The sequence below is a fragment of the Cetorhinus maximus genome, chromosome 18 (genome assembly GCF_964194155.1).
Source record: "Cetorhinus maximus chromosome 18, sCetMax3.hap1.1, whole genome shotgun sequence".
NCBI lineage: Eukaryota > Metazoa > Chordata > Chondrichthyes > Lamniformes > Cetorhinidae > Cetorhinus > Cetorhinus maximus.
The window spans coordinates 91,114,393-91,138,902 of NC_135896.1; the positions used below are offsets into that span (position 1 = coordinate 91,114,393).

The 24,510-nt window shown below is 41.1% G+C and overlaps 1 protein-coding gene across 1 annotated transcript in view; it reads right to left on the reverse strand.

Moving 5' to 3' along the window:
* Positions 1–1,059: 1,059 nt before the first annotated feature.
* Positions 1,060–24,510, reverse strand: part of dcaf5 (ddb1 and cul4 associated factor 5) — a 91,388-nt gene continuing 67,937 nt past the window's right edge. The window contains exons 7-9 of the mRNA XM_078563181.1: positions 22,881–22,947; positions 14,536–14,663; positions 1,060–3,694 (exon numbers count right to left, since the gene is read on the reverse strand). Of these exons, the coding sequence (XP_078419307.1) occupies positions 1,820–3,694; positions 14,536–14,663; positions 22,881–22,947 (2,070 nt within the window). The 3' untranslated portion in view covers positions 1,060–1,819. The remainder of the gene's footprint in view (positions 3,695–14,535; positions 14,664–22,880; positions 22,948–24,510) is intronic.

Sequence of the window (24,510 nt, forward strand, 5' to 3'; positions counted from 1 at the left end):
CCTAAACCTCTCCAGCTTTCTTTGTTCCCTGAAGACATTCCTTAAAACATATCTCTTTGATCAAAGCTTTTGGCCATATGCCCCAGTATTGCCTTATGTCTAGATGTCCACTTTTGCTTCATACTGCTCCCATGAAGCACCTTGGGATGTTTTATTACAATACTCTATATAAATACAAATTATCATTCTCATACATTAATTATACTGGCATTTCTTTTTCCTTTTGTGTCAAATGAGGGATGTCTATGCTCAGGGCAAATCAGTACCAAGTACTGCATATGCTGAACTCTGGATAAAGGAACTTTCTATTCTGTCCAAGAGGTGCATCTTAACACGAATCTTTGACAAACATCTCCTACTGCACCACTGCGTATTTTTCCATTTTCCGCACCAGTTATCCTACTTCCTTTCGAAATGAGATTGTTCATTTAGCATGGCTTTGTGCTGAGCCAAGAGTGCCACCCTCATTCAGAATCGAGCTGTTCAATCTCATTTCACTTGGGAGTCTTTCACCACATTTGGGCTGGGATGAACCCCTGGAATGAAAGACACAGAAACAACCCACTGTTACTCATTCCTAAAGGACAATTGCAATGTTAATTTCATACGTTTGCTGTATCCTGAGACTTAATACTGAAAATATCCTGAGCTCACTTCAGTACTACAGTCTGTGTGAACTTAGTTCTCTCAGCTACGGACCTGGCAATTGCAGGCTGCCAGTGAAGGACCCTACCGCTATGATGCATAGGCTGCCAGAAAAACCTTCCCAACTGAGCCACAAAATGCACCCTACCAACTCAGAAGGGGAGTTGTGGAGGAATTTATTGATCAATCTATACTACCTGATGGCTCAAAGATATCATGGAACTAGGCAAAGGGTTAACCGTTTTCCTTCTTTCCTCTCTCCAAATAAAAGCACACCAAAGTACAAACTCCTCATCTCCATTATGGGGATTGTGGTTCAAATTAACATTCAAAGATCTGTCTGTGCCTGTGAAACACTGCCTTCTCTGAAGCTGCAGAACAGTGTGGGGGCAGGAATGCAGCAAGACACAAAAGGAATTGAGAATGACCATGTTTATTTCTCTTATCTGTTAAGGAAAGTGACAGCTGACCATGCACCTACTGTGCAGAAATGTTGTGCTTCAAATAATTCTCATTAAGAAATTAAACACAAAACACAAAACTTTATTCCTGACCACTGCTTAAGTCAAATTCTCTTCTTTATCAACAGATCACTGTGTTCCACGTACACAACCAACATGTTAAACATTTTCCTTAAGAATCAAACTGTCTACCCCTTGCACGAATAAAAAGCTACCATACAAAGGCGGCAATTTAAAATAAGACCAAAAAAAACCCTCAAGAACTATAAAGTGTTAGATTTCAAAAAGTCTTCATCTGTTCTTTTATTATTCCATGGGCTTGAATACTTGGAACATATATAAATCTGCTCACCTTTACCAAGTTGATATGAGGGGAAGCTTTATAATAATTTGTCCGATTTGAGAGGCAAAATGCACCATAAACCCTTGCTTGGCATAATGAATACTTAAACAGAAGAAGTACAAACCCTCCGAGCCGAATTGGATATCTGAATCCAAAGTTAGAATCACTCCAAATAATTTGTATTTTATATACCATTATCATACACATTCTACAAATTTCTGTATTAGCATTTCTTCAATAAATTGACTTATTTACATAATTGTTAACAAAAGCTCTCACTGTTTTACAGGCCAGTGTCTTGTGGAGTTCTAGTTAAATGCTTTCATCAGTGACATTCTGAGGCACTGGTGTAGGACAAGTGCAAATCATATCATGTCTTCTGTTTCTTCTCAGTTGGTGCGTAGTCCGGATCCAGCTCTTTTCGCAACCTTTTTAACCCTCCAGAAGGCTGGCCAGTCTCAGCTGGTGACAGGGTCCCTTGGCGACAATCAAAAATTTTTTGTAGTGCTATCATTTTCTTAGCACATTCGTAATGTTCATTTATCCCAGATTGGGAACAGTCTTCCTTGTGGTGCAATGAGGCTACCTGTACATAGCTACCAGCTTCTGACTTGGAGGCCACTGCTGAATCCCCCTGCTCTGAGCAAGTCTGTTCACAGTGGCCTGCACACTGCCTATCAAAAAGGCCATTACTGCAGGAAGTATCTGAACACCTTTCATCCACGTCACAAGTCCTGGTTTTGGATTTATCAATGTGGTCAGAATTACTTCTTGCTCCAGGTAGATGTAATTCTGCAAATGGGATTGCTGGAGATAATGTGGATTTAATAAATTCCTGACCAGATTCTTCTCTGGCCATCTGCTGTACAGTTTGCATATTCACACATTCCAACACCTCTGTGTGACTACACAGCTCTTGTGCCTGGCTGCCAAATGCTTGACACTGGTTAGCTAAGTTACTGTTGTTTCCTACACAGACTGATTTGCCATTAACCTTTTTGGCCTCATAACAATGCTCAGCTAAGCCACTGGGGGCATCTTCAACAGCACATCCCTGCTCTCCAGAAGTCGCTTCCTTCACAGATGTCACAGTACAGCAGTCATGACCAAGCAAGACTGAATGCTTGCTCTTTGCCTGTATGTGTGCATACTCCGCTGAGCTGCTACTTTCACCGTTGTGTTCATCGAAACATCTTTCCTCTCTAAATCTATGAGATGCCACTGCACCTTTTCTGGCAGTGTCACTTTCTTGTGCTAAAGTATTTAGTGAACTGCCTCTCTCACTTGTGTCCGGCACATCTGCCAGAGGCAAAAATGTCATGGTGCCTCCTTTTGATTTCAATTGCGACTTGAAGGTGTTTTGGATTTTGCTGTAGGCTTTATAAACCTTTCTGACCTCAGACTCACTGTCTGAGTAAGGAGATATTCTTCCTCTACTATTATCAAATTCAGTACTGCTTCTTTCTGGTGAAGATGAAGCTGATGAATTGTCAGCGTCGTGTACTTGAGAATAGTTGGCACTATCCTCAGCACTACACTGTTTTACTTTTTTGAGTTGTGAAGTACCCCTTTTTTCCCTACGGAGTTTTTGCTTGGCTCTTGCAGCATTTCTTTGGCGCATAGATGCACGGCGCCTACCATTACTACTGGAACTACTGGAATCATTCAACTCTGGGCTTGGGGATCGAGGCCTCTTCACAGGATCGGCATCCGAGTCAGTATTTACTTGTTGATAGCTGTTTTCTGAGGAATCAGAGTCATTTGAAAGAGTTCGAAGCCGCTCATCTTGGTAGCGCCTCAGGGCGGACAACCTCTGTCGACGAGACTGTAGGTCTTCCCTAGTTGCAGAAGTATTGGGCAGCTTCTGTCGGTCCAGTGTGTAGGTCGCCTCATCTGAATCGTCACCTTGCTGGGGTGACAGTGGTAATGAAGCAGAAGATTCAGTATCACTGTATCCTGATCGTTCACTAGCCCCTGCATGAAGCTGGAGAATTGTACTCTCATTCAGGTCACTGTCAGAGTCAGAACTCCAGCCCTCAATCTCACGCCTTACAAGGGAATCGAAGAAAGCCATCATTCTTGGATCTTCCTGAACTGACTGGTTAGCATAATCATGCGACAGACCACTCCCACTATTCAAGACCAGGCTGATGTACTCTTCATGAGTATAAAGATTGCGGGTGTCATCTTCCACTGCTCCTTCTAAGTCTCCAGCACAATTTGGTTGTAGGTATGGACTCCAAACCTGTATTCAGAAAGCACAAAAACATTTAGTGCTTACAGTCAGTTTTCCTGCAAGGTTTCTTTAATAACTGGACTAACACATAAAAACATAAATCAAGCAATTATTTTCAGATTTTGTAATTTTATGCATTGTCAAAACTTATAGCTTTCACATAGCCTCATCAAACAAATATGAATAATCCTTGCAGGATTTGACTGAAGGTGGATAAATTTTAAGCTTAACTTTAAAAACAAATTTTGCATTTCTATTGTAATAGACTAGGTCATATCCTAGTCTACATAAAAGAATATGTCTTGTGATGAAATTGTTGATTAAAATTAAACTGGAGGTCTTTTCTAATAATGCTCAGCTTTGTCACAATCTTGCTGAAGCACTTCAACAATATCAACATCAGCACAAATTTGCTTTTAAACTTATGCTTTTAACATAAACACAGCCAAGGCCCTTTGACAATAAAAATATTTTAGGGGACCAATGCTGAGCCTTGGAGGGAAAGGTTAGAAGGTTTGGTTGAAGGCTTGTTTCAAAACATGGGTTTAAAGAAGCTTTTTTATAAAAAAAGGTGGAGACAGAAGTGGAGGAATTTCAATGAGTAGAGGCAGCTGAAGATTTCCACTAATGGTGGGGTGAAAGGATTGACAAAGGGCCAGAGCCAGAGGATTAAAGATTAAAAGAGGGAACTAATGCTAAAGGAAGTTGCCATGGTGTTATGGAACAAAACAGGATAGACTTAAAGATGATTTTTGAATTAATGCAATGGCAGGGAACTAAGGTAGGCCTGTGAGAATCAGAAGGTGCATTCGCGAAACTTAAGTGATACTAAGCCTAAGGCCAAGTTTTCTACAAGTAAACTTGATAGAAGAGATGACTGGAATAATCAAATTCAGCAAGGTGCCAAAAATGATAGCTTTTCTAGGCCACATGGCAGCATGGAGGTAGGCTGGGGTTGAAAAAAGGTGATGAGTATATCTGGGCTAAATCAGCATAAAGGTGAAAGCAGACCCCATGCCATAGATAATGTCACTAAGGTGAGAAAGGAGAGGGGCAAGGAGAGATCTGAGAGTGGATTCAGAAGATATTGCAGTAGGAACATGGAGAGACATCATTGCTGGACTGGCTGCATTCTGATAGGTATGGTTGGAAGCACTCACGGACAGCCAGTCAGAGCTAGACAACAGACGATTGAGAGATTGGGAACTACAGGGTGCCAGATGTATTTATCTTTTTGTTTTTCAGATGCAGAAATTAATGAAGTATACAAAATAAAGACTTGCATTTATATAGCATCATTCGCAACCTCGGGACATCATAAAGCACTTTACAACCAACAATGTACTTTTGAAGTGTAGTTACTGCTGCAATGTAGGAAACACCGCAACCAATGTGTGCACAGCAAGCTCCCACAAACAGTAATGTGACAAGGACCAGATAATTCGTCATGATGTTGACGGAGGATAAATATTGGCCAGGACACGGGCAATAACTCCCTTGCTCTTTGAAATTGTCCCTTGGGATCTTTTTACGTTAACTCGGAAGAGCAGATGGGGCCTTGATTTAACACCTCATCCAAAAAGCAGTGTCTCTGACAGTGCAGCACTCCCTCAGTACAGAACTGGAGTGTCAGCCTTTATTTTTGTGTTCAAGTCTCTGGATCAGGACTTGAACCCACAACCTTCGAACTCAGAGGTGACAGATAGTGCTACCAACGAAACCACGGCTGACACCACTTGGCAATAGCAACCAAGAGAAATGCACTGTTGCAAGAGGTATATGTAAAGAAGGTACACACCCATCTTCAAAACAGATATCTGACTCCCCCAAATACAAAACCCACATTGCTATTAAGATAATGGAGAAAGCACAAGTTTCACAATTTTTTTTTAAGATTCTCAATGGCTATTACAGTACAATTTCATTGTAGTGGATTTTATTAATACTTTTAACATTTCTAGTTACATATATGGTATATTATGTTTCTGGTTACATAAAGATTTCACGCTGCTGGGTTCTAATGTATGCACAAACTAAAAAATGTAGATTATGCTTTGGAATAGTTATAACAAATAAAGTTACTTTTGAGTAGTGGAATATAGAATCTAAGAATGTAATATTAGTTCGCCTGTAAGTTTATGATCTTAATTGCAAAAAGAAAACTGATTTTGTTTTCATTAAAGTGAGAGATCTTTACTCTAGAGATTGGAGTATCATTTCAGATGCTCAATATCTGTATTGTAATATTACAGTAAGCAATCCCAGGCAAGATATAATAGAACTAGCTGCAGAGTGAAACTCTAACCCAAAATTATTTAGGCCCCAAACTCAAGAACACTTCACTCTACAGTTACAACAAACACACAAAAACAGTTAGATCTTTGCTTTGTAAGGCAACTATCAATCACTAGCTCACATCTCCATTAATTCTACCTACAGACAATACCTGGCTTTGTCAGCCAGACAACCCAGACTGCTGCTGCCCATGCCATGTTGGTGCAGTCTGAAGACAGGCCAATGAGCTGAGGGCACAGATGGATACATGGCAGCATGATATCATCGCTATAATGGAAACTTGGCTTAAAGAGGGGCAAAAATGGCAGCTCAGCATCCCTGCATATAGAGTTTTCAGGCTGGATAGAGATGGGGATAAAAAAGATAGGGGTGTAGCGTTATTGGTTAAAGAAACAATTGCAGATGTGAGGAGGGACGATATACTAAATGAAGCATCAAATAAGGCCATATGGGTTGAACTCAGAAATAAAAAAAGGGTCAGCCACATCGCTAGGAACGTACTATAGATTCCCAAATAGTGGAATGGGGTTAGAAGAGCAAATATATAGGAAAATTTCAGAGTACAAAAACAATAGGGTAGTAATAGTTGGGAACTTCAACTACCCTAATATCCTATTGGGAAATGAACAGTGTGAAGGGCACAGAGGGCACAAAATTCTTGAATTGCATTCAAGAGAACCTTTTCAGCCAGCACATAACAAGCCCAATGAGAGGGGGTGCAATTAGGAAATGAAGCTGGGCAAGTAGATGAAGTAGCAGTGGAGGACCATTTTGGAGACAGTGACCAAAGTGTCAGATTTAGCATCATTGTGGAAAAGGACAAAGATAGAATAGGAGTAAAAGTTCTAAATTGCAGGGAGACAAATTTTACAAAGATGAGAAGTGAACTGGTGAAAGAAGACTGGATACAGATACAAGAAGGGAAAAGAGTGTCAAATCAGTGGGAGGAATTCAAAAGCGAGATTCTCCAGGCACAGTGTCCCCACAAAGGAAAAGGTTGGTACTGCCAAATCTAGAGTCCCCTGGTTATCCAGAAGCATACAGGGTAAGATAAAGCAGAAAAAGAAAGCTTATGACAGTCACAAAAAACTTAGTTATTGTAGAAAGCCTAGAGGAGTGTAGTAAGTACAGGGGAGAAGTATAGAAGGAAATTAGGAAAGCATAGAGAACCCAAAGGTGTTTTACCAGCTCATCAAGAGAATAACTAAGGGAAGGGTAAGGCCGGTCAGAGATGTACATGGTAATTTGTGCCTCAATGCTGAAGATGTGGGCCAGGTTTTCAAGGTTCTCAATTTGTCTCTGTCTTCACTATGGAGAGGGATGATGCAGACATTCTAGTTAAGGAGGAATGTGAAATATTAAATACAATAAGCAAAATGAGAGAGGGAATACTGGAGGGACTGGCATCCTTGAAGGTGGATAAATCACCAGGGCCAGATGGATTGTATCCCATGTTGTTAAAGGAAGCCAAGGAAAAAATAGTGGATGCTCTGAGAATCATTTTCCAATCCTCACTAGATATAGGTGAGGTACCAGAGGATTGGAGGTCTGTGAACGTTGTACCAATAATTAAAAAAGGTGCGAGGGATAGGCCAGAAAATTATAGGCCGGTCAGTCTGACTTTGGTGGTGGGCAAATTATCGGAATCAATTCTGAGACACAGGGTAATCTGTCACTTAGAAAGGCATGGAGTGATCAAGGATAATCAGCATGGTTTTGTTAGGGGAATATTGCATTTTACTAACTTAATGGAATTTTTTGAGGAAGTAACAAGGAGGATTGATGAGAGTAATGCAGTGGATGTTGTCTACACGGATTTTAGTAAGGCATTTGACAAGGTTCCACATGGCAGATAGCCAAAAAAAAGGGATCCCATGGGATACAGGGAAGGTGGTGAGTTGGCTCCAAATCCAAAAACAAAGGATAATGGTCAATGGGTGCTTTTGCTAATGGAAAACGGTTTCCAGTGGTGTTCCACAGGGCTCAATGTTGAGCCCCTTGTTATTTGTTGTATATATTAATGATTTGGAGTTCAATGTGGGAGGCGTAATTGGGAAATTTGCAGATGACACAAAAATTGGCCAGGTAGTTGATAGTGAAGACGACAGTTGTTGTCTCCAGAGAATGGTTTGGCTGAGTGGGCGGAGAAGTAGCAAATGGAATTCGATCCAGAGGTGTGAGATAATGCATTTGGGGAGGGTAAACAAAGCAAAGCAATATTCAATAAACAGGAGGGCATTGAGAGGGGTGGAAGAAGTGAGAGATCTTGGAGCGCATGTCCATAGGTCCCTAAAGGTGGCAGGACAGGTGGATGAGGTGGTAAAGAAAGCATATGGAATGCTTTCCTTTATTGGATGAGGTATTGAATACAAAAGCAGGGACGTAATGATGGAACTGTATAAAATGCTGATTGGGCCACAACTGGAATTCCTGTGCAAAGTTCTGGTCACCACATTACAGGAAGGGCATAATTGCTCTGGAGAAAGTACAGAGGAGGTTTACAAGAATGTTTCCAGGACTGGAAAATTGCAGCTATGAGGAAAGATTGGATAGGCTAGGGTTGTTTTCCTGAGAACAGAGGAGGCTGACGTGTACAAAATTATGAGCGGCCTTGATGGTGTAGACAGGAAAAGGCTGTTTCCCCTAGCTGAGGGGTCAATTACCAGGGTACATAAATTTATGGTGATTAGTAGAAGGATTAGCGGGGACATGAGGGAAATTGTTTCATTCAGAGGGTGATGGGCATCTGGAATTCACTGCCCAAATTGGTCCTTGAGGCTGAAGTATTCAACTTATTTAAAAAGTATCTGGATCAGCACCTGCATTGCTACAGACCAAGTGCTGGAAAAGTGCGATTAACGATGAGTGGTTCGTTTCTTTTTCTCTCTTTTTTGGCCAGCGCAGACACAATGGGTTGAAAGGCCTCTTTCTGCACCGTAGCTTTTCTATGGTTCTAAACCCAGAGCTGCTTGAAGTCATCCTGCAATGGCATCTGCTGTCTTCTTGACCAAACGTCATCAGGCTTCCACCAGCCATGCTGCAGTCACTGGGGTAGTACTGTGTCGGAGCACTCAACAAAGATACATAGAGGAAAGGCTCCAAAGAAATGCACAGGGTGATTAGTTGATTGTAAAAAATGTGGCATGGTTTGATTTATAAATTTGGTTTGGAATGTTTATTTTGTGATGGCTTTTGTTTCTGCATTGCAGCCAAGCGGACGCTGTGATGGTCAGTAATGGAGAGAAGGAAAGGTGGAGGACTGTTGGTGAACAGGGGATAGGGGTCACGTTTACTGGGACTGCAGTCAGGCGAGTTGATCGCAGGCTGCCCAGTCAGAATGGGGCCATGTAGGTTGCCTCAGCCTCTTAGCTGGTGGCAAGGACATGCCTCTGTAACGGTGAGGTTATGCGGCATGTGATATATCATCGCTTGGATCCTGACCCATGCCACTTCTGAGCCCTGCAGCAGAAGCATTGTTTAAGCACACTATGGTGTGCATCACGGCTTTGTAGTGCTGCTCATGAGTTACAATCAAATATCACAAGCCGTGTTGTCAAAGGATAGCCCTCATCACCCACAGTCATCTTCTGGCTTCTCGAGGGCTCAAATGCAGATGGTGCAACTGGCCGCTGCCGAATGAAAGCATCATGACTACTGCTGGCATATCAGGCAGTGACCTGAATGATGCCCTATGTGTAGTCACACACTGGCTATGCATTAAGGGAGTTTTGGCTGTGATTGTGCTACAACTCAGTGTTGACATATGACAAACCAATGTGCATAGTTAATGGCACCGTGTACCATGTAAAAACCACATGCGCGCTGTGCCTGCTTCTTTTTGGCAAGAAAACAAAATGTGTTCATATCTCTTGGACTATAGTCTCAATACCTTCATTGTACAACAGCGGGTTGTAAATGGGAAGATGTTGCAAATACCACCTGCACCAGCCTGGAAGGAGCCAGATGCATTAAGGTTCACTGCACCAGCTTCACAGTCACTGGCAATGCTGTTGTGGCTGCAGCAGGTGGCAAATTTCAGTGAGGATGGCATTAATGAAATGGAGAAGATACTGTTCCTCATTAAGATTCAGATAGGAGAATTGAACACCTTGCTGAGAGTTATTCACCTCTCCTCCTCCTTCCAGCAGATTGTCCTGCTCTGTGTCACCTCTGTTCATTCTCCCTGTCATGCTGTTACTGCATGGGGAATGCATTCCCCCGCACTCATGCCTGGGATTCCTTGAAGTCAGGACATAGTCCTTCAAGTGCCACATCATTCCCTGCAGACTTAAGCAACTTTAAGCTACTCACCAACATAGCAATAGCTACTAGAAATCAAATCAGCAACTAACCTGAAAATGATTGATGACTCACTAAATAGCACAGGTAGAAGGTGCATCTTCTGCTGAAAGCACATGCAGCCATATGTGAACTCTAAAGCTGGGATTATTTTAGAGGCAATGGGATTTTCAGCCGCCAGATGGAGCACTGTGTTGCCTTCTTTCAGGAAAGCCCGCTGCATCTTGTACCACTCAGGCAGTTGACAGGCCAGCAATGGGCCTCAAGAACCCCAGGGGTAAAAGTCCTGCCCACTGAGAGCTGCCAGCCAATCAGAAGCTAGTAGCTCTATTGAACTGCAGCATCATCAGGAAGGTGGTGGCTGCTGCCAGTAAGACAACCAGTGAGTAATGGAGGCAAGGGGGTCATAGGGTGGGGGGTTGCAGGGAGTGGGGGATCGGCTGCCAGGGCAGGGGTGCAGCTCTCAGTTAACACCCCCCCGACCCCAATCCATCCACCACCTCTCCCAATGCCGGGTCCATGTAGCAGGCACTGCCTTTAAACAACGGAACCCCCTGGGAGCCTGCAAACAGCCCCGCACGGGTTCATTTGTCGTGCTCCCACATGGCAAGCCCCCCACACCCACCGCTGGGTTAATACCAGCAGCAGCAGTATGAGGCCTTTAAGTGGGCATTAAGGGCCTTAATTGGCAGTGGGATGGAAAGTTATCTACAGGCCTTCCTGTCACAGACTTAATCAAGGTGGAAGGAGGCAAGGTCGTCACCCTCCTGCCTGATTAAATGCCCCCTACTACCAAACTCACCACGAGGGAGGACACAAGATTTTGCCCCAAAACGACAGTGGTGTCAAATACCAATGTCACCATCTTCTTACTGTGCATACTCCTGGCAGATGCTCCCTATGAGCATACTAACATTCACCCCTCCTCACCCATTTTTGAGCCAAAGCAGCACACATGATGCTGAAAAACAGGTGCTAAGGATTTACATGCTTGCTAAGTCTTAAATCTCTGCAGAGCTCCTGATCTTTTTTACTTGCCTTTTTGTTTTTAAAAAGCAGGTTTACAAATTCCAGTCTCATACGGATCCTGATGCCGACACCACCATGGCTTGCACCCACATACACACAAACTGCTCCCAAAACCATCTGGCTCTTCTCTCCAGACTTGTGCTAGGTTTGAGAGAACTTATTTTTGTTAGAATGCAGATGAGTCAAATTCCCGTGTCCTTTCCATAGAGCCTCTTATTGATGCTCAACACTCTTTCAAATTCAATTCTCCATCGTATGTGTTGCATTCACATGAATCTTCACAAGCAACAATGTAAAATTCTCTGAAAGTGAAACATGCTGAAGGTGCTGAAGGGCAGCCAAGACTCCAAGAAGGCTCAGTGGCTCACTGAAAATACCGCACCTCCTTGTTGAAATGCTGGGGATGCAAAATACAAGTGCCAGGCTTGGTACCTCAAACAGCATTTCTCAAAGCAGAAAAAAAACTTTGAGATCAGCTACTTCATAACGTAGCATTAATTGCTGAAATCCAAATGCTAACTTTCACTGTCTTCCTCAACGCAGAGTAACAGAAACTGGAGCTTCTGCAGACAGGAGAATTAAATGATGGGGAAACCCAAAGAAGAGGCTTATATACCGAACTATCCCAGCATCAGGAATATGCCGCATGGGCAACTCTCCTGCTTTGCAATGTAAGAAAGAGGAGAGCAAAAGATCGATAGGTATTATGTAAAAGGTTAAGTGCAAAATCTTTGAGAACAGGCTTTACTCACACACTGGAGACACCCACAAACAGCCAAAATAATTACATTATTAGACTGCATGCTCTGAAGATACATGCAAGGCTGCACAAAGATTAAACCAAACTGATGTAGGGAAAGGAACACTTACTGAATGAACCACCAATTATGACGAACATACTGATAAATCTGGAACTCAGAACCGTTTTAGCTATTGAGTTACGTAAAGTAAAACACAAGTATACTTACCGAGACAAAAACAGAAAATGCTGGAAAAACTCAGCGGGTCTAGCAGCATCACTGGAGAGAGAAACAGAGTTAACGTTTCGGGTCTGTATGACCCTTCCGTTTGACAAGCTCTGAAGAAGGGTCAAACGGACTCAAAATGTTAACTTTGTTTCTCTCTCCACAGATGCAGCAAGACCTGAGTTTTTCCAGCATTTCCTGTTTTTGTTTCAGATTTCCAGCATTCGCAGTATTTTGCTTTTACACTTACTGAGAACGAGGCCAAGTGCAAGTATTAACAAAGTTGTAAAAACAAAAAGCTAAAAGCTACTGCGGATGCTGGAAATCCAAAACAAGAACAGAATTACCTGGAAAAACTCAGCAGGTCTGGCAGCATTGGTGGAGAAGAAATCAGTTAACGTTTCGAGTCTTCATGACCCTTCGGCAGAACTGAGTATAGTTAGGAGAAAGGTGAAATATAAGCTGGGCTAAGGTGGGGGGGCGGGGGGAGAGATAAGTTGAGGGTGTGGTGATTGTGGAGATAAGCAAGCAGTGATAGGAGCAGATAATCAAAAGATGTCACAGACAAAAGGATCAAAGAGGTGTTGAAGGTGGTGATATTATCTAAGAAAAGTGCTAATTAAGAATGGAAGACAGGATACTCAAGGTCCAGCTCTAGTGGGGGTGGGGTGGAAAGACTAACAAAGTTTTAGTTTTAGATTTAAAAATAATGGAAATAGGTGGGAAAAGAAGAATCTATATAAATTATTGAAAAAAGGGAGGGGGGAGAAACGGGGTGGGGATGGGGGAGAAACGGGGTGGGGATGGGGAGTTTAAGATCTAAAGTTGTTGAATTCAATATTCAGCCCGGAAGGCTGTAAAGTGCCTAGTCGGAAGATGAGGTGCTGTTCCTCCAGTTTGCGTTGGGCTTCACTGGAACAATGCAGCAAGCCAAGGACAGACATGTGGGCAAGAGAACAGGGTGGAGTGTTAAAATGACAAGCGACAGGGAGGTTTGGGTCTTTCTTGCGGACAGACCGCATTGGGAGCAACGAATGCAGTAGACTAAGTTAGGGGAAATGCAAGTGAAATGCTGCTTCACTTGAAAGGAGTGTTTGGGCCCTTGGACGGTGAGGAGAGAGGAAGTGAAGGGGCAGGTGTTGCATCTTCTGCGTGGGCATGCGATCTTCTGCGATCCGTAGGGATCGTTCCCTCTGGGACTCCCTGGTCCACTCCTCCATCACCCCCTACTCCTCAACCCCCACCTATGGCACCTCCCCATGCCCACGCAGAAGATGCAACACCTGCCCCTTCACTTCCTCTCTCCTCACCGTCCAAGGGCCCAAACACTCCTTTCAAGTGAAGCATCATTTCACTTGCATTTCCCCTAACTTAGTCTACTGCATTCGTTGCTCCCAATGCGGTCTGTCCGCAAGAAAGACCCAAACCTCCCTGTCGCTTGCCATTTTAACACTCCACCCTGTTCTCTTGCCCACATGTCTGTCCTTGGCTTGCTGCATTGTTCCAGTGAAGCCCAACGCAAACTGGAGGAACAGCACCTCATCTTCCGACTAGGCACTTTACAGCCTTCCGGGCTGAATATTGAATTCAACAACTTTAGATCTTAAACTCCCCCTCCCCCCATCCCCACCCCGTTTCTCCCCCCTCCCTTTTTTTTCAATAATTTATATAGATTCTTCTTTTCCCACCTATTTCCATTATTTTTAAGTCTAAAACTAAAACTTTGTTAGTCTTTCCACCCCACCCCCACTAGAGCTGGACCTTGAGTATCCTGTCTTCCATTCTTAATTAGCACTTTTCTTAGACAATATCATCACCTTCAACACCTCTTTGATCCTTTTGTCTGTGACATCTTTTGATTATCTGCTCCTATCACTGCTTGCTTATCTCCACAATCACCACACCCTCAACTTTTCTCTCCCCCCCCCCCCACCTTAAACCAGCTTATATTTCACCTTTCTCCTAACTATGCTCAGTTCTGCCGAAGGGTCACGAAGACTCGAAACGTTAACTGATTTCTTCTCCACCGATGCTGCCAGACCTGCTGAGTTTTACCAGGTAATTCTGTTTTTGTTATTAACAAAGTTGACTGTCTTCAGCTATATTAGGGATTTCTCATTTTTTGTGTTTAAAAAATGGTAGTTTGGTTATGGACATCTTCATACAATGTAATCTTAGTTCAGGGCTCAGTGTATACAGGTGGTCAAGTAGCTGAAGTTTAATCGTGACCAATGTCAGACTCCTGCTGGTGGTATGACATACCTTGATAATCTTTTCCACTCCCGATGAGCAGATCATGTATGAATGAGGGTTGAAGCGCACTTGATTTACGATGGAGCGATGACCCTTCAGCACCATGAATGCACCATTCACAATTCTGGCAGGACCTCCTGCAAACAGTTTACACCAGAAGTATGACTACACATCATCTTGACTTTAAACACATGTAAAAATTTTCATTATTAATAAATACATTGGATTCCAGTACACATTCAGCAACATATTTGGTTTTGGATTAAGTAAAGCAAGGTAATTTGGTCTACCAATCACCTCGTTCACTTATTTTGTCAAAATTACTGAAGCACACTACTGCATTCAGCTACCTGACAATGAAAGGAAATTGGGGTTAGCCAACTGCTTGAAGCTTCACTCATTTAGTTGTCTGAAGCTATATCCAAATCCACAATGAAGTCTTAATTATTCTTCTTGTTGATGAGTTTCCCTGATGCTGCACCACCCTACCCTCCCCACACAAAGTGCGGTGATAACTTTCTTGTTGTATTTCAAGCGAGTATTAAAACTACTTTAACAAATGAACAATGATCAAGGGTCGGGGGGGGAGCAACATGATACATTGGTGTGGCTATATACCCCGAGTGAACTTTTGGGTGGCCACCTAGCAGAATGCAGGCTGGCAGCCTGGCTGTTCTGGCAAGAGGCCCGATTTGTGGCTGAACTCCAAGCATCCCAGGGCTTAGAGTTCAGCCACAGGACTCTGAAGTCAAAGGTTGATCCGCTGTGGAGGGCAGCTGAAGCAGCAGCAGCCTGGGGGGGGACACTGCTGCTCCTTCTGGCCCCACAATTTGTCATTTGTGAGAAAAATCCTGAGTATTGGTAGCGCTCTTTTTTGGGAAGGGTATGGGTAAGTTAACGTCCATTTTGCATTGCAGCTGTCAAGCTATGGTAACTGGCCATGTGGTCTTTGCAGCATTTCTTTGGTTTCTCCTGCTGGAAAAATGGAACACCTAACGATTTAGCAAAATGAGGATGAAAATAAAACGTAATTAATTAAATTGTATACAGCAAATTTTGGTATAAACAAAGAATCCTAAACAGTAAACCAAACATCTCAGATGGAGTGTCCATTTATTTAAGTGTATTCTTTTGTGGATTTTAGACTTAAAAGATGAAAGCAAAGAAAATGGATATCGGCAAACATGTGCTATATTTTTAAACACTAGTATAAACACTTCAAATAGTACAATCAACACAAGGGTTTCCTCCACCAAAAAAGCACTGCTGGGTAAGCTTCTGTTAAACACTTGTGATTACAATGGGGAAATTTGCCCAAATCCTTCAGAAAACACTTTAATTTTTATTTTGCTGTCTTCTCCCCATGAAATAGCTCACATCATAGCTTTAAACAATGTGAATGTCATGCTAGACTAACAAAAAGTCACAAACTTCAGCACATTTTAAAATATAACAACCTTGCACTGAACAACTCTGCCATGGTAAGTCAGGCACTGGGGTGGACCAATTTCACAAAAAGGCCCCACATTATTTAAATGTGGTAATGAAGTTGTTGAATGGGAAATTAGACTTAAGAAATGTTTTAGGAAGAAAAATCAAGAAAGCAACGAACTTTCCTGATCTTGTACCCAAAGGTAAGGCTGACCAACAACTTGAACCTGTAACAACTTTATGCTCCAACTCCAACTAGTACTTTAAATTTTTGTGCATGTAGATTTGTTGGGAGATGGGCATGAGGACAGAATCAGACTCAGCCTATACAAACCCTCTCGCCTCCCCTAGATTAAATGGCTTGGCAACATTCAATCATACAAGATGACTCGTCATGATGAATCTATATAAAATTTTAATTAAGGCCATAGTTGAAGCACGGAGTGCAGTTCTGACTTTCACACTATTGGAAGGACAGGAAAGTAATATTGAAGGTAGACGACAGATTTACTAGGATATTGCCTCAAAAGGAGAAATACAAATACAAAAACACTTCAAAAATTGGAGCCGTTTTAATTAAGATTACAAGTTGATTGGATAAAAGGTGTTTAGAATTATAAAGCCAAGAGACAGATCAGATAGAAACAGGCTGTTAAGGTTTCTATAAGAAGAGGATACAGATACAAGATTAAATGCAAGCCGTTTCAGCAGAGAGGACAGAAAAACATTTTTCGCATCAAAGATTGTGCAACTGTAGAATGTACTACCAGAGTCAGTGATAAAAGCAGAGGCCACATCAACATTTAAGAATAGGTTAGAAGCTAATAGAAGGAATGGGAAGATAAAGGAAAATGAAAACATGGCCAGGACATGGTAGTGGTTCTTGGGTGGAGGGTAAACACCACAGACTAGTTGAGCCCAATAGCCCCTCTGTTTTGTAATTTCTTTGCAACTTAGTTGAAGCACAGGAAGAGTGTGAGTGGATCTGTGCCACAGTCAAGAGCCTCATGAGGGGAAAGGGGGAGAGCAATAGCCACATTTGTGAACCTAACCCTTCAGAAAAAAATCCTCTAATGTTCCACACAAACTTCCTCAGAAAAGAGTTCAATCGAGAAGGTCACCTGCTCGCACTTTCTTAACAATGTGCTTTTCCTTCCCTCCAATGACCCAGCACACAGCAGAACTTGCAGTGTGAGCAAGTGTAGAGGCAAACCCTTGTTCCACTAGTCAACAACACCTTGGTATGCATGTCACAAAATTAACCACAGAAATATTCATGGTTAAACAAAATAACAAGTAACCAATCATAAAAATGTACATAAAGGTTCATGCACCATCCAAAAAATAAGAGGAACAGAAAATTGTGTAAAAAATGATACTGTGATGGCGACTGACTAAACACAATACTGCCTAAGCCAAGATTCAGCAAGTGTAGAATTTGAATCCAACACAATGATGACTGCATATTTAAGTTCAAAGAAGATCAACTACATGCATTTGAGACAGAGAATACCATTCTCAACACATTAAACCTCGTTCACTAAGCAACTTTCTATGAATCTTCTCAAGTTTGTAAAATGGAATGAATGCTGTTTGACACCAGTTGCATTTCTGGAATCACGGAAAATAGAAAATGCTAAGCAGGCTAATTTTTCATATATCTAGTCAGTCTCCGTGGCAGTGCACACAGAGAGTCAAGACCAAGTATAGTCTTTTAAGTGGTGAGATGGCAAGGATTAAATGGACCAGGGTGCACCGACATAATTCCGTCTCCATATCTTAATTAGGTCTTTATTTTTACTTTACAATTATGAATTCTTATATTCACATTTACAACGGAAACTGTCTCGGAAACCTGTCACACTGTAAATACACCTCCTGCCAGTGGGGAAGTAGTGTTTCCATTGGCAGGAAAGTATGATTACAGCTTGACAAGATTTCATAAACAGTTCCAGCATACATGTGGACATTGACAATTAGTACTGGAGAAAGTTGGGGGGGAAACAGATGCAGACATAAAATTTTTAACTTATTACATTGTATATCATTTTGCATTATTCAAAGGCCATCAGAGGGGCCATATGCAGTCACAAGACACAACCATATGAAAGAACATAATGGGTTGGATCTTGCTGGAGCTGGACAACTTGCAGAATTGGTTTGTTAACCGTTTTTCTGGACCCTTCAGCTCAAAAATATTTGTGATGTAACTTGCTGGAAGACTATCTCCTGAACCAATTAGATTTAAGGATTGAGAATGAATCAGAGGAACAACTGAGAAGGGGGTAAATTAAGAGTCGAATTAGGTACAAGAAAGAGGATGGAAAAGGGGAAGGAAGATTGGATTGAGAGAGAGAGAGAGAGAGAGAGAGAAAAAGAGCAAAGGAAAATTTAATAACAATTTGCCATCTGACTGAAAGAGACCTCACATTTAAACTCTCTAATGTCACTACATTAACAGTTACCATGTTATCAAAAAGATAGTTGCGTTCTTAATTACCAGGCTTAGCTTCCTACAGTGAGCTTAATAGGAAATTAATGTGCAAATCCAGCAAGTTCTTGAAAGTAGTGGGAAGGCTAAGGGTGCCACACCTTTGGTGAAAAGCAAACAACAGAATGGCATAAATCAGCCAGCATGTTCTGGAGATTCACAACTCCTGGCTTATCTCTTAATCCCCTGAATGTACTGGCTGATTTACATATTAATAACACTAAATGTTGTTACACATTGTTATTTTTCTCTAGCATGATCTGGCCCAGCTCGAGGCTAGGCTAAAACAGATTGTTCTAAAGCGCATTATGGGATATTAGGCTTGAGCAGAATGCCTAACTACCAGTCTTGCTTACTAGTTGGTATTTAACATCATAGTGACAATGCCCCTTTAAATAATACATTTCAAAAACCTAACGCTCAAAACACCACTAGATAAAATCAAACTGTCAGTTTCTGCCACACCTACACTTCAAATGCCATGGCCTTTATCTCATCAAACATGTCTGTAGAGCATTTGAGGTTTATCCCTCTGCACATCTGAAATAAACATTACTAGAAAACCAAATGTTCACATTATAGAACTGCTTTACGACAGCAAGGCCCAAACAGAACCTTAAAGGTAACGTCACACTGCCACTGGCAGCAGTTATGATCAAAGGTATAAACAAAATATGTTCCCAATCAGATATTTTAAAGCTCAGAAAATATCTAGACAGCAATCTTACCATTCAAATTGTGATAAATTTAAATCAATTAGCTTTAAAACTCTCAAGGAACTAAATATGTTATAAATATATACACATTATTTTACCGCTTGGTTTCAGGTAAACCAGGAACAGTGATAATATATTGTTGGAACCATATCTTCCAGGACAATATTTTCTTTTAAAATATGGAAGGACATTGCATTATCCTGACACTTAGAGGCCGGCCTGGATTTTTTTTAAAAAAGGGTCACAGGTTCACCTATGAATGTGAACAAGCATGCCTTTTCTAAGAAATCACCGGGCCAGCTTGGCACTTGAGGAGGGAGAGCTGTATACTTATTGAACCGCAATCACTGTAATTGATGGGGGGGAAAAAAAACTGTGTTAAAGGCAAAGGCCTGGTGGTTTACTGATTTTCACCTGTCAGAGGAGCTTTAAGTTTTGAGCTGTTTTTTTTTAAACTCAGTTGGGAATGAATTGAGAAAGTGAAGATGCCCAGTTCACACTCTTCTTGTCTTTCCTGAAGAAGACTGGTTATTAGTATCCAGCTAGGAATCCTCATCTCAGTGGAACTTATCTGTCTTTTGGAAACCCGAGAGGCTGAGTTGAGGAGGACTGATTCAGCTCTATTTTCCACCACACCGAAGCTCCAGTGGTGAAAACCTCCAGGTATCTAGTGGGACTGGCGGTCTGCACACAAGGGAGCACCAGATCAACAGTGTCAAAACCCTGTGAACTTTATCCTTTTCTTATAAAAACTCTTTCTTCAACCGTCCATCCCTGCAGGGATTGTGTGTGTGTGTTGGTGAATTTTAAAACTGATAGATAGTTATGCTTCCAGATTACAATGATGTGTTAATCAGTGTTTTCAGCTTGTTTTAAGAAGTTTTGTTTTATAATCAGTCAATCATTTTGAGTTTATTGAAATAAGCCTGCTTAAAGTCTCTTTTATTCTGGGTCTAACAGTAGCGAAGGTAAATAATTGGCCATTTTGGTGAGCGAATTAAACATTTACGCTAACGTTGTGACTTGTGAAGCAGTGGGGCTAGATCAACTGTGCACTCCTCCCATTCCGGTCATAACAATATATTTATTTAGAATTGTTGCTTGCCAATATTGCAATAATTTTAAAATAATCGTCGATAACTATTTTCCAGGAAATCCACAAGCTTATTGATAATGCAATGAGACAGAAAAGGAAATTGCAGTTATAGTGCACTTTTCATGACGTCAGGACACCTTGACGTGTCTGCTGTAATGTAGGGAAATATGCCAGCCAAATTTTGTACAGGTCAACCAAGATGATATAAATAATCAATAGTGATCTCCAAGCTAGCAACTGTATTTACTTAGGCTGTAGCTTTTGCAATTGTTCCATTAGGGTGTCAAGCAAGCAGCATTTCCAACTTTGCTTCGTCCTGATTACATGTTAATTGTTGGTTAGGATAACAAGAGGCTACTCTTAAGCCGTTGAAATATATTTACAGTTTTAATTTAGTTATGAAGGTATCATATTTACTTCATCTTTTGAACCAGTTTACTTTCAAAAGGAACAGAAGCATACAATCAGAGGCAGTCCTGTTTCTCTAATTCTCTTCTCGTTCCATATGACCTATAACGTAAAAGTTTTTCATCAAGGGCATGTGGTTGCAAAAAAGCTTACTGCAGAGTTTTCACGAAGTTTAGTAAATTTAATTACTTTGCAACAATTTCAAAGTATTGGCCAATATTACTGTATTGGCTTAGCCAAATTACCAATTTTCTTCTTTTTTCAGTCTGGCAATGCTGGCAAGGCAGTTTTTATTGCCCATCCCTAGTCATCTTGAGAAAATTGTGGGGCCTTCAGAGGGCAGTAGGAGTCAACCACATATTGTGGAACTGGAGTCACGTGTAGGCCAAGCTCAGGTCGGGGCTCCCTGAAGGATATCAATGAACCAACTGGGATTTTACAACAATCTGACAGTTTTCATGATCATTTCATAAACGTATTAAATTTAATTTCACAGCTTGCCAATGGTGAGATTTAAACTCGAGACCTCTTGGGTGCTAGTCAAGTACTATAGCTATGAGGATACCATACAATATTCCTGTTCAAGTGACTTTCAGCCTGAACCATGTGGTCTCTCACACTTACTGCCAATTTTATGGAGATCAAACTTTGCAGGGTGTAACCAATACTGCTTCCAATGTATATATCAATAGTAATAGGATTCACTGTTCACATGGGTATGCTGCATGCAACAAACCTTATATCCAAGGCTAAGTTTACATAAGGAGTTCACACTCACCTATCAAGATTGGCTTATACATGAAGTACACGTTAACTATTGGAAGAAAACCCAAATTGTAAGGTATATATCTGAGGGCTAATTTGTACTATTTGCTGTGTATTAATGGAGTTCCAATATCTGCCTCTCACTTCTTGCTTTTTTAAGTTGTTCTGTTCTCCCAAGCTAGTTCAGGTTCAGCTCTCAACCTGGGCAATTTTCACCTATTTCCATTATTTTTAAATATATTTCCATCCATTGTTTTATCTCTACCTTTTAGCCTACTTCGATCCCTTCCCTTCACCCCACCCCACACCCACTAGGGCTACTTGCTTGTCCTGCTTCCTACCCTTAATTAGCACATTCCTTAGATAATATCACCACCTTCAACACCTCTTTGTCCTTTTGTCTATGACATCTTTTGGCTATCTCCACATATCACTGGCCCTCTATCCAGCTCCCCCCTCCCCCAAACCAGCTTATATTTCACCTCTTCTCTATTTTTACTTAGTTCTGTTGCAGAGTCATATGGACTCAAAACGTTAACTGTGTTCCTCTCTGCAGATGCTACCAGACCTGCTGAGTTTTTCCAGGTATTTTTATTTTTGATTTGGATTTCCAGCATCCACAGTTTTTTGCTTTTAATTTTTACAATGAGGTTCATTTCAGATCAGTTAACACATTTTGGTCAGTGAGAAGGAATGCAGGAAGGTGGCTTTAAATTCCTCAAGGTAGATAGAGAATGAAATAGTTCTCCACTTGCAATAAATTAACTTTAAAAAAAATTGCTAAATTTAGCATTAACCAGAGCAAGGTCAGGGTAAAAGCAAAAAACTGTGGATGCTGGAAATCCAAAACAAAAATAAAAATACCTGGAAAAACTCAGCAGGTCTGGCAGCATCTGCGGAGAGGAACGCAGTTAACTCGAAACGTTAACTGTGTTCCTCTCTTCGCAGATGCTGCCAGACCTGCTGAGTTTTTCCAGGTTTTTTTATTTTTGTTCAAGATCAGGGTTTCCTCATCCAAAATGGTGCAAAAATATATCTCAACCCAAAAAACTTAGAACTGTAGTCTCTTCAGGACTGAAGTGATATATATATTTTTAATTCCTATAGCTGGAGTGAGACTACCAAATTAATGTTTAACAGTGGGCAGATTTGTACTTTGAACCAACAACATTCAGAAACCGTCTAAATCCACTTCACACTAGACCCTTACAATTGGAAGACCAAGGAGATTTCTCTTATCAGTCCAGGTTTGTGTTAAAAGACTTTGAAGACAAATGCAAACAAAGCAAATTAAACATTGGGAAAACGTCCCCATTAAATAAGTAATTTGCAGCCTGAGTTTCTCTTCAATAAGAGTTATTGTTCAGGGCGTTACTATATTCTTTGTTTACCAGAAAGAGATATAAAATCATTAGAGCAAATCGACTCAGGTGAAATGAAAACTCACCTGTCTCCAAACTGGAAGGAATGCGCCACATGTACAGATTAAAGTCATCGGAGCCAGACAGAACAAACTGGAACAATAGAAAAAGCATCCATTATTCATGCAGATTTCCCTTTCCACCAGGTTGTTTATTTTGTAAAGGCTAAGATTAGAAAACTTGTAGACAGGGAAGTTAAATAGCAAATTAACTTTAGCATAGGTAAATAGGAGGTGATGCACAACAGTCTAGCTCGGCCGGTTTCTGTGCTGTATATTTAGATAACCCAACATAATTTCTATTACGTCCCTTTAAAAAGCATTTTCAGGTTTCCCTTTTCCATATTAGTTACATCCATGTTGTTGGCTATTACAGCTCCTTTGGCGGGAAGTCTTACAATCATTTGAAACAAATTAACTGGTTTCAGTGGTCAAAGATCAATAATATACAGAAAACTGGATTGGTATTGGCTCAACTCTGAAGTTTTCTCAACGTTAACACCACCAAAAAGTCATAACTACTTGCATTCGGGTTAGCTGAAGCTGCTCATTATTATAACCTATACATTTAATTGCATTGCATCACAAAATTATAAATTTTTACTAAGCTATTTTACACCTTATTCCAAACCCTGATTTTTCAAATTGTAAGATGTAAATTTCCTTTGTAGAACTAGTTTGCTAAATCAGTGCAATATTACAAATGTGCTTTACAGAGTATAGAAGCAATTCTCACTTAGTTTTGGCAGTAGAGTGCTTTCAAGGGCACGAATCCTGCCAAACACTGCCTGCTTTTATGAATGCACACAAGAAAACTGAAATGAGCGAAGGAAGCTGTGCAAAGAGTCGAATCTCTGCTTCAATGTGGAACTGGCAAGTCTGTAGCAAGCAGAAATGCAATCTTTTCAAAGGCTTTAAATACAGATTACTCTTAGACACAGGCCCAACAAGAGAAGATCTTAAACCAAAAGCACATAAACTAAGAGAGACAGCTTGAGAAACTGGTAAAATGATATCTAATTATGGCAGTAGATGCATGTACAAAAGGCAACTACTTGCTTTTCCAAATTAAAACTGTAATCTCTTGAATTCTTTTGAGATTTAGTGCAAGAGTGAGCTTACAGATTTGCGTAAACATGGTTATTAAAAATAACACAATTCTGCTGTATTCCTTAAGTAGTTCCTGTTTCAAAAGTATTACAAAGAAAGTGGAAAAAGATTAAACATTCTAAAATATGCCAAAAAAGATTATGCAAGTTAATTCCGTGCTCAGGATAAAGTCCAAGCTGAGGAATATTTTCCACAGACGGACCACGATTACTGTGAAATAAGTTGCTTGAACAGTATACACATGGTCTAACAGAGTGTATTTCATTACTTTAAATTAATTGATGAAACTATAAGACCATAAGATGTAGGAGCAGAAGTAGGCCATTCAGCCCATCGAGTCTGTTCTGACATTCAACGAGATCATGGCTAATCTGATAATCCTCAACTCCACTTTCCTGCCTTTCCTCCATAACCCTCGATTCCCTTGCTGATTAAAAATCTGTCTATCTCAGCCTTGAATATACTGAACGACCCAGCCTCTATAGCCCTCTGCGGTAAAGAATTCCACAGATTGGCTATCCTCAGAGAAGAAATTCCTCCTGATCTC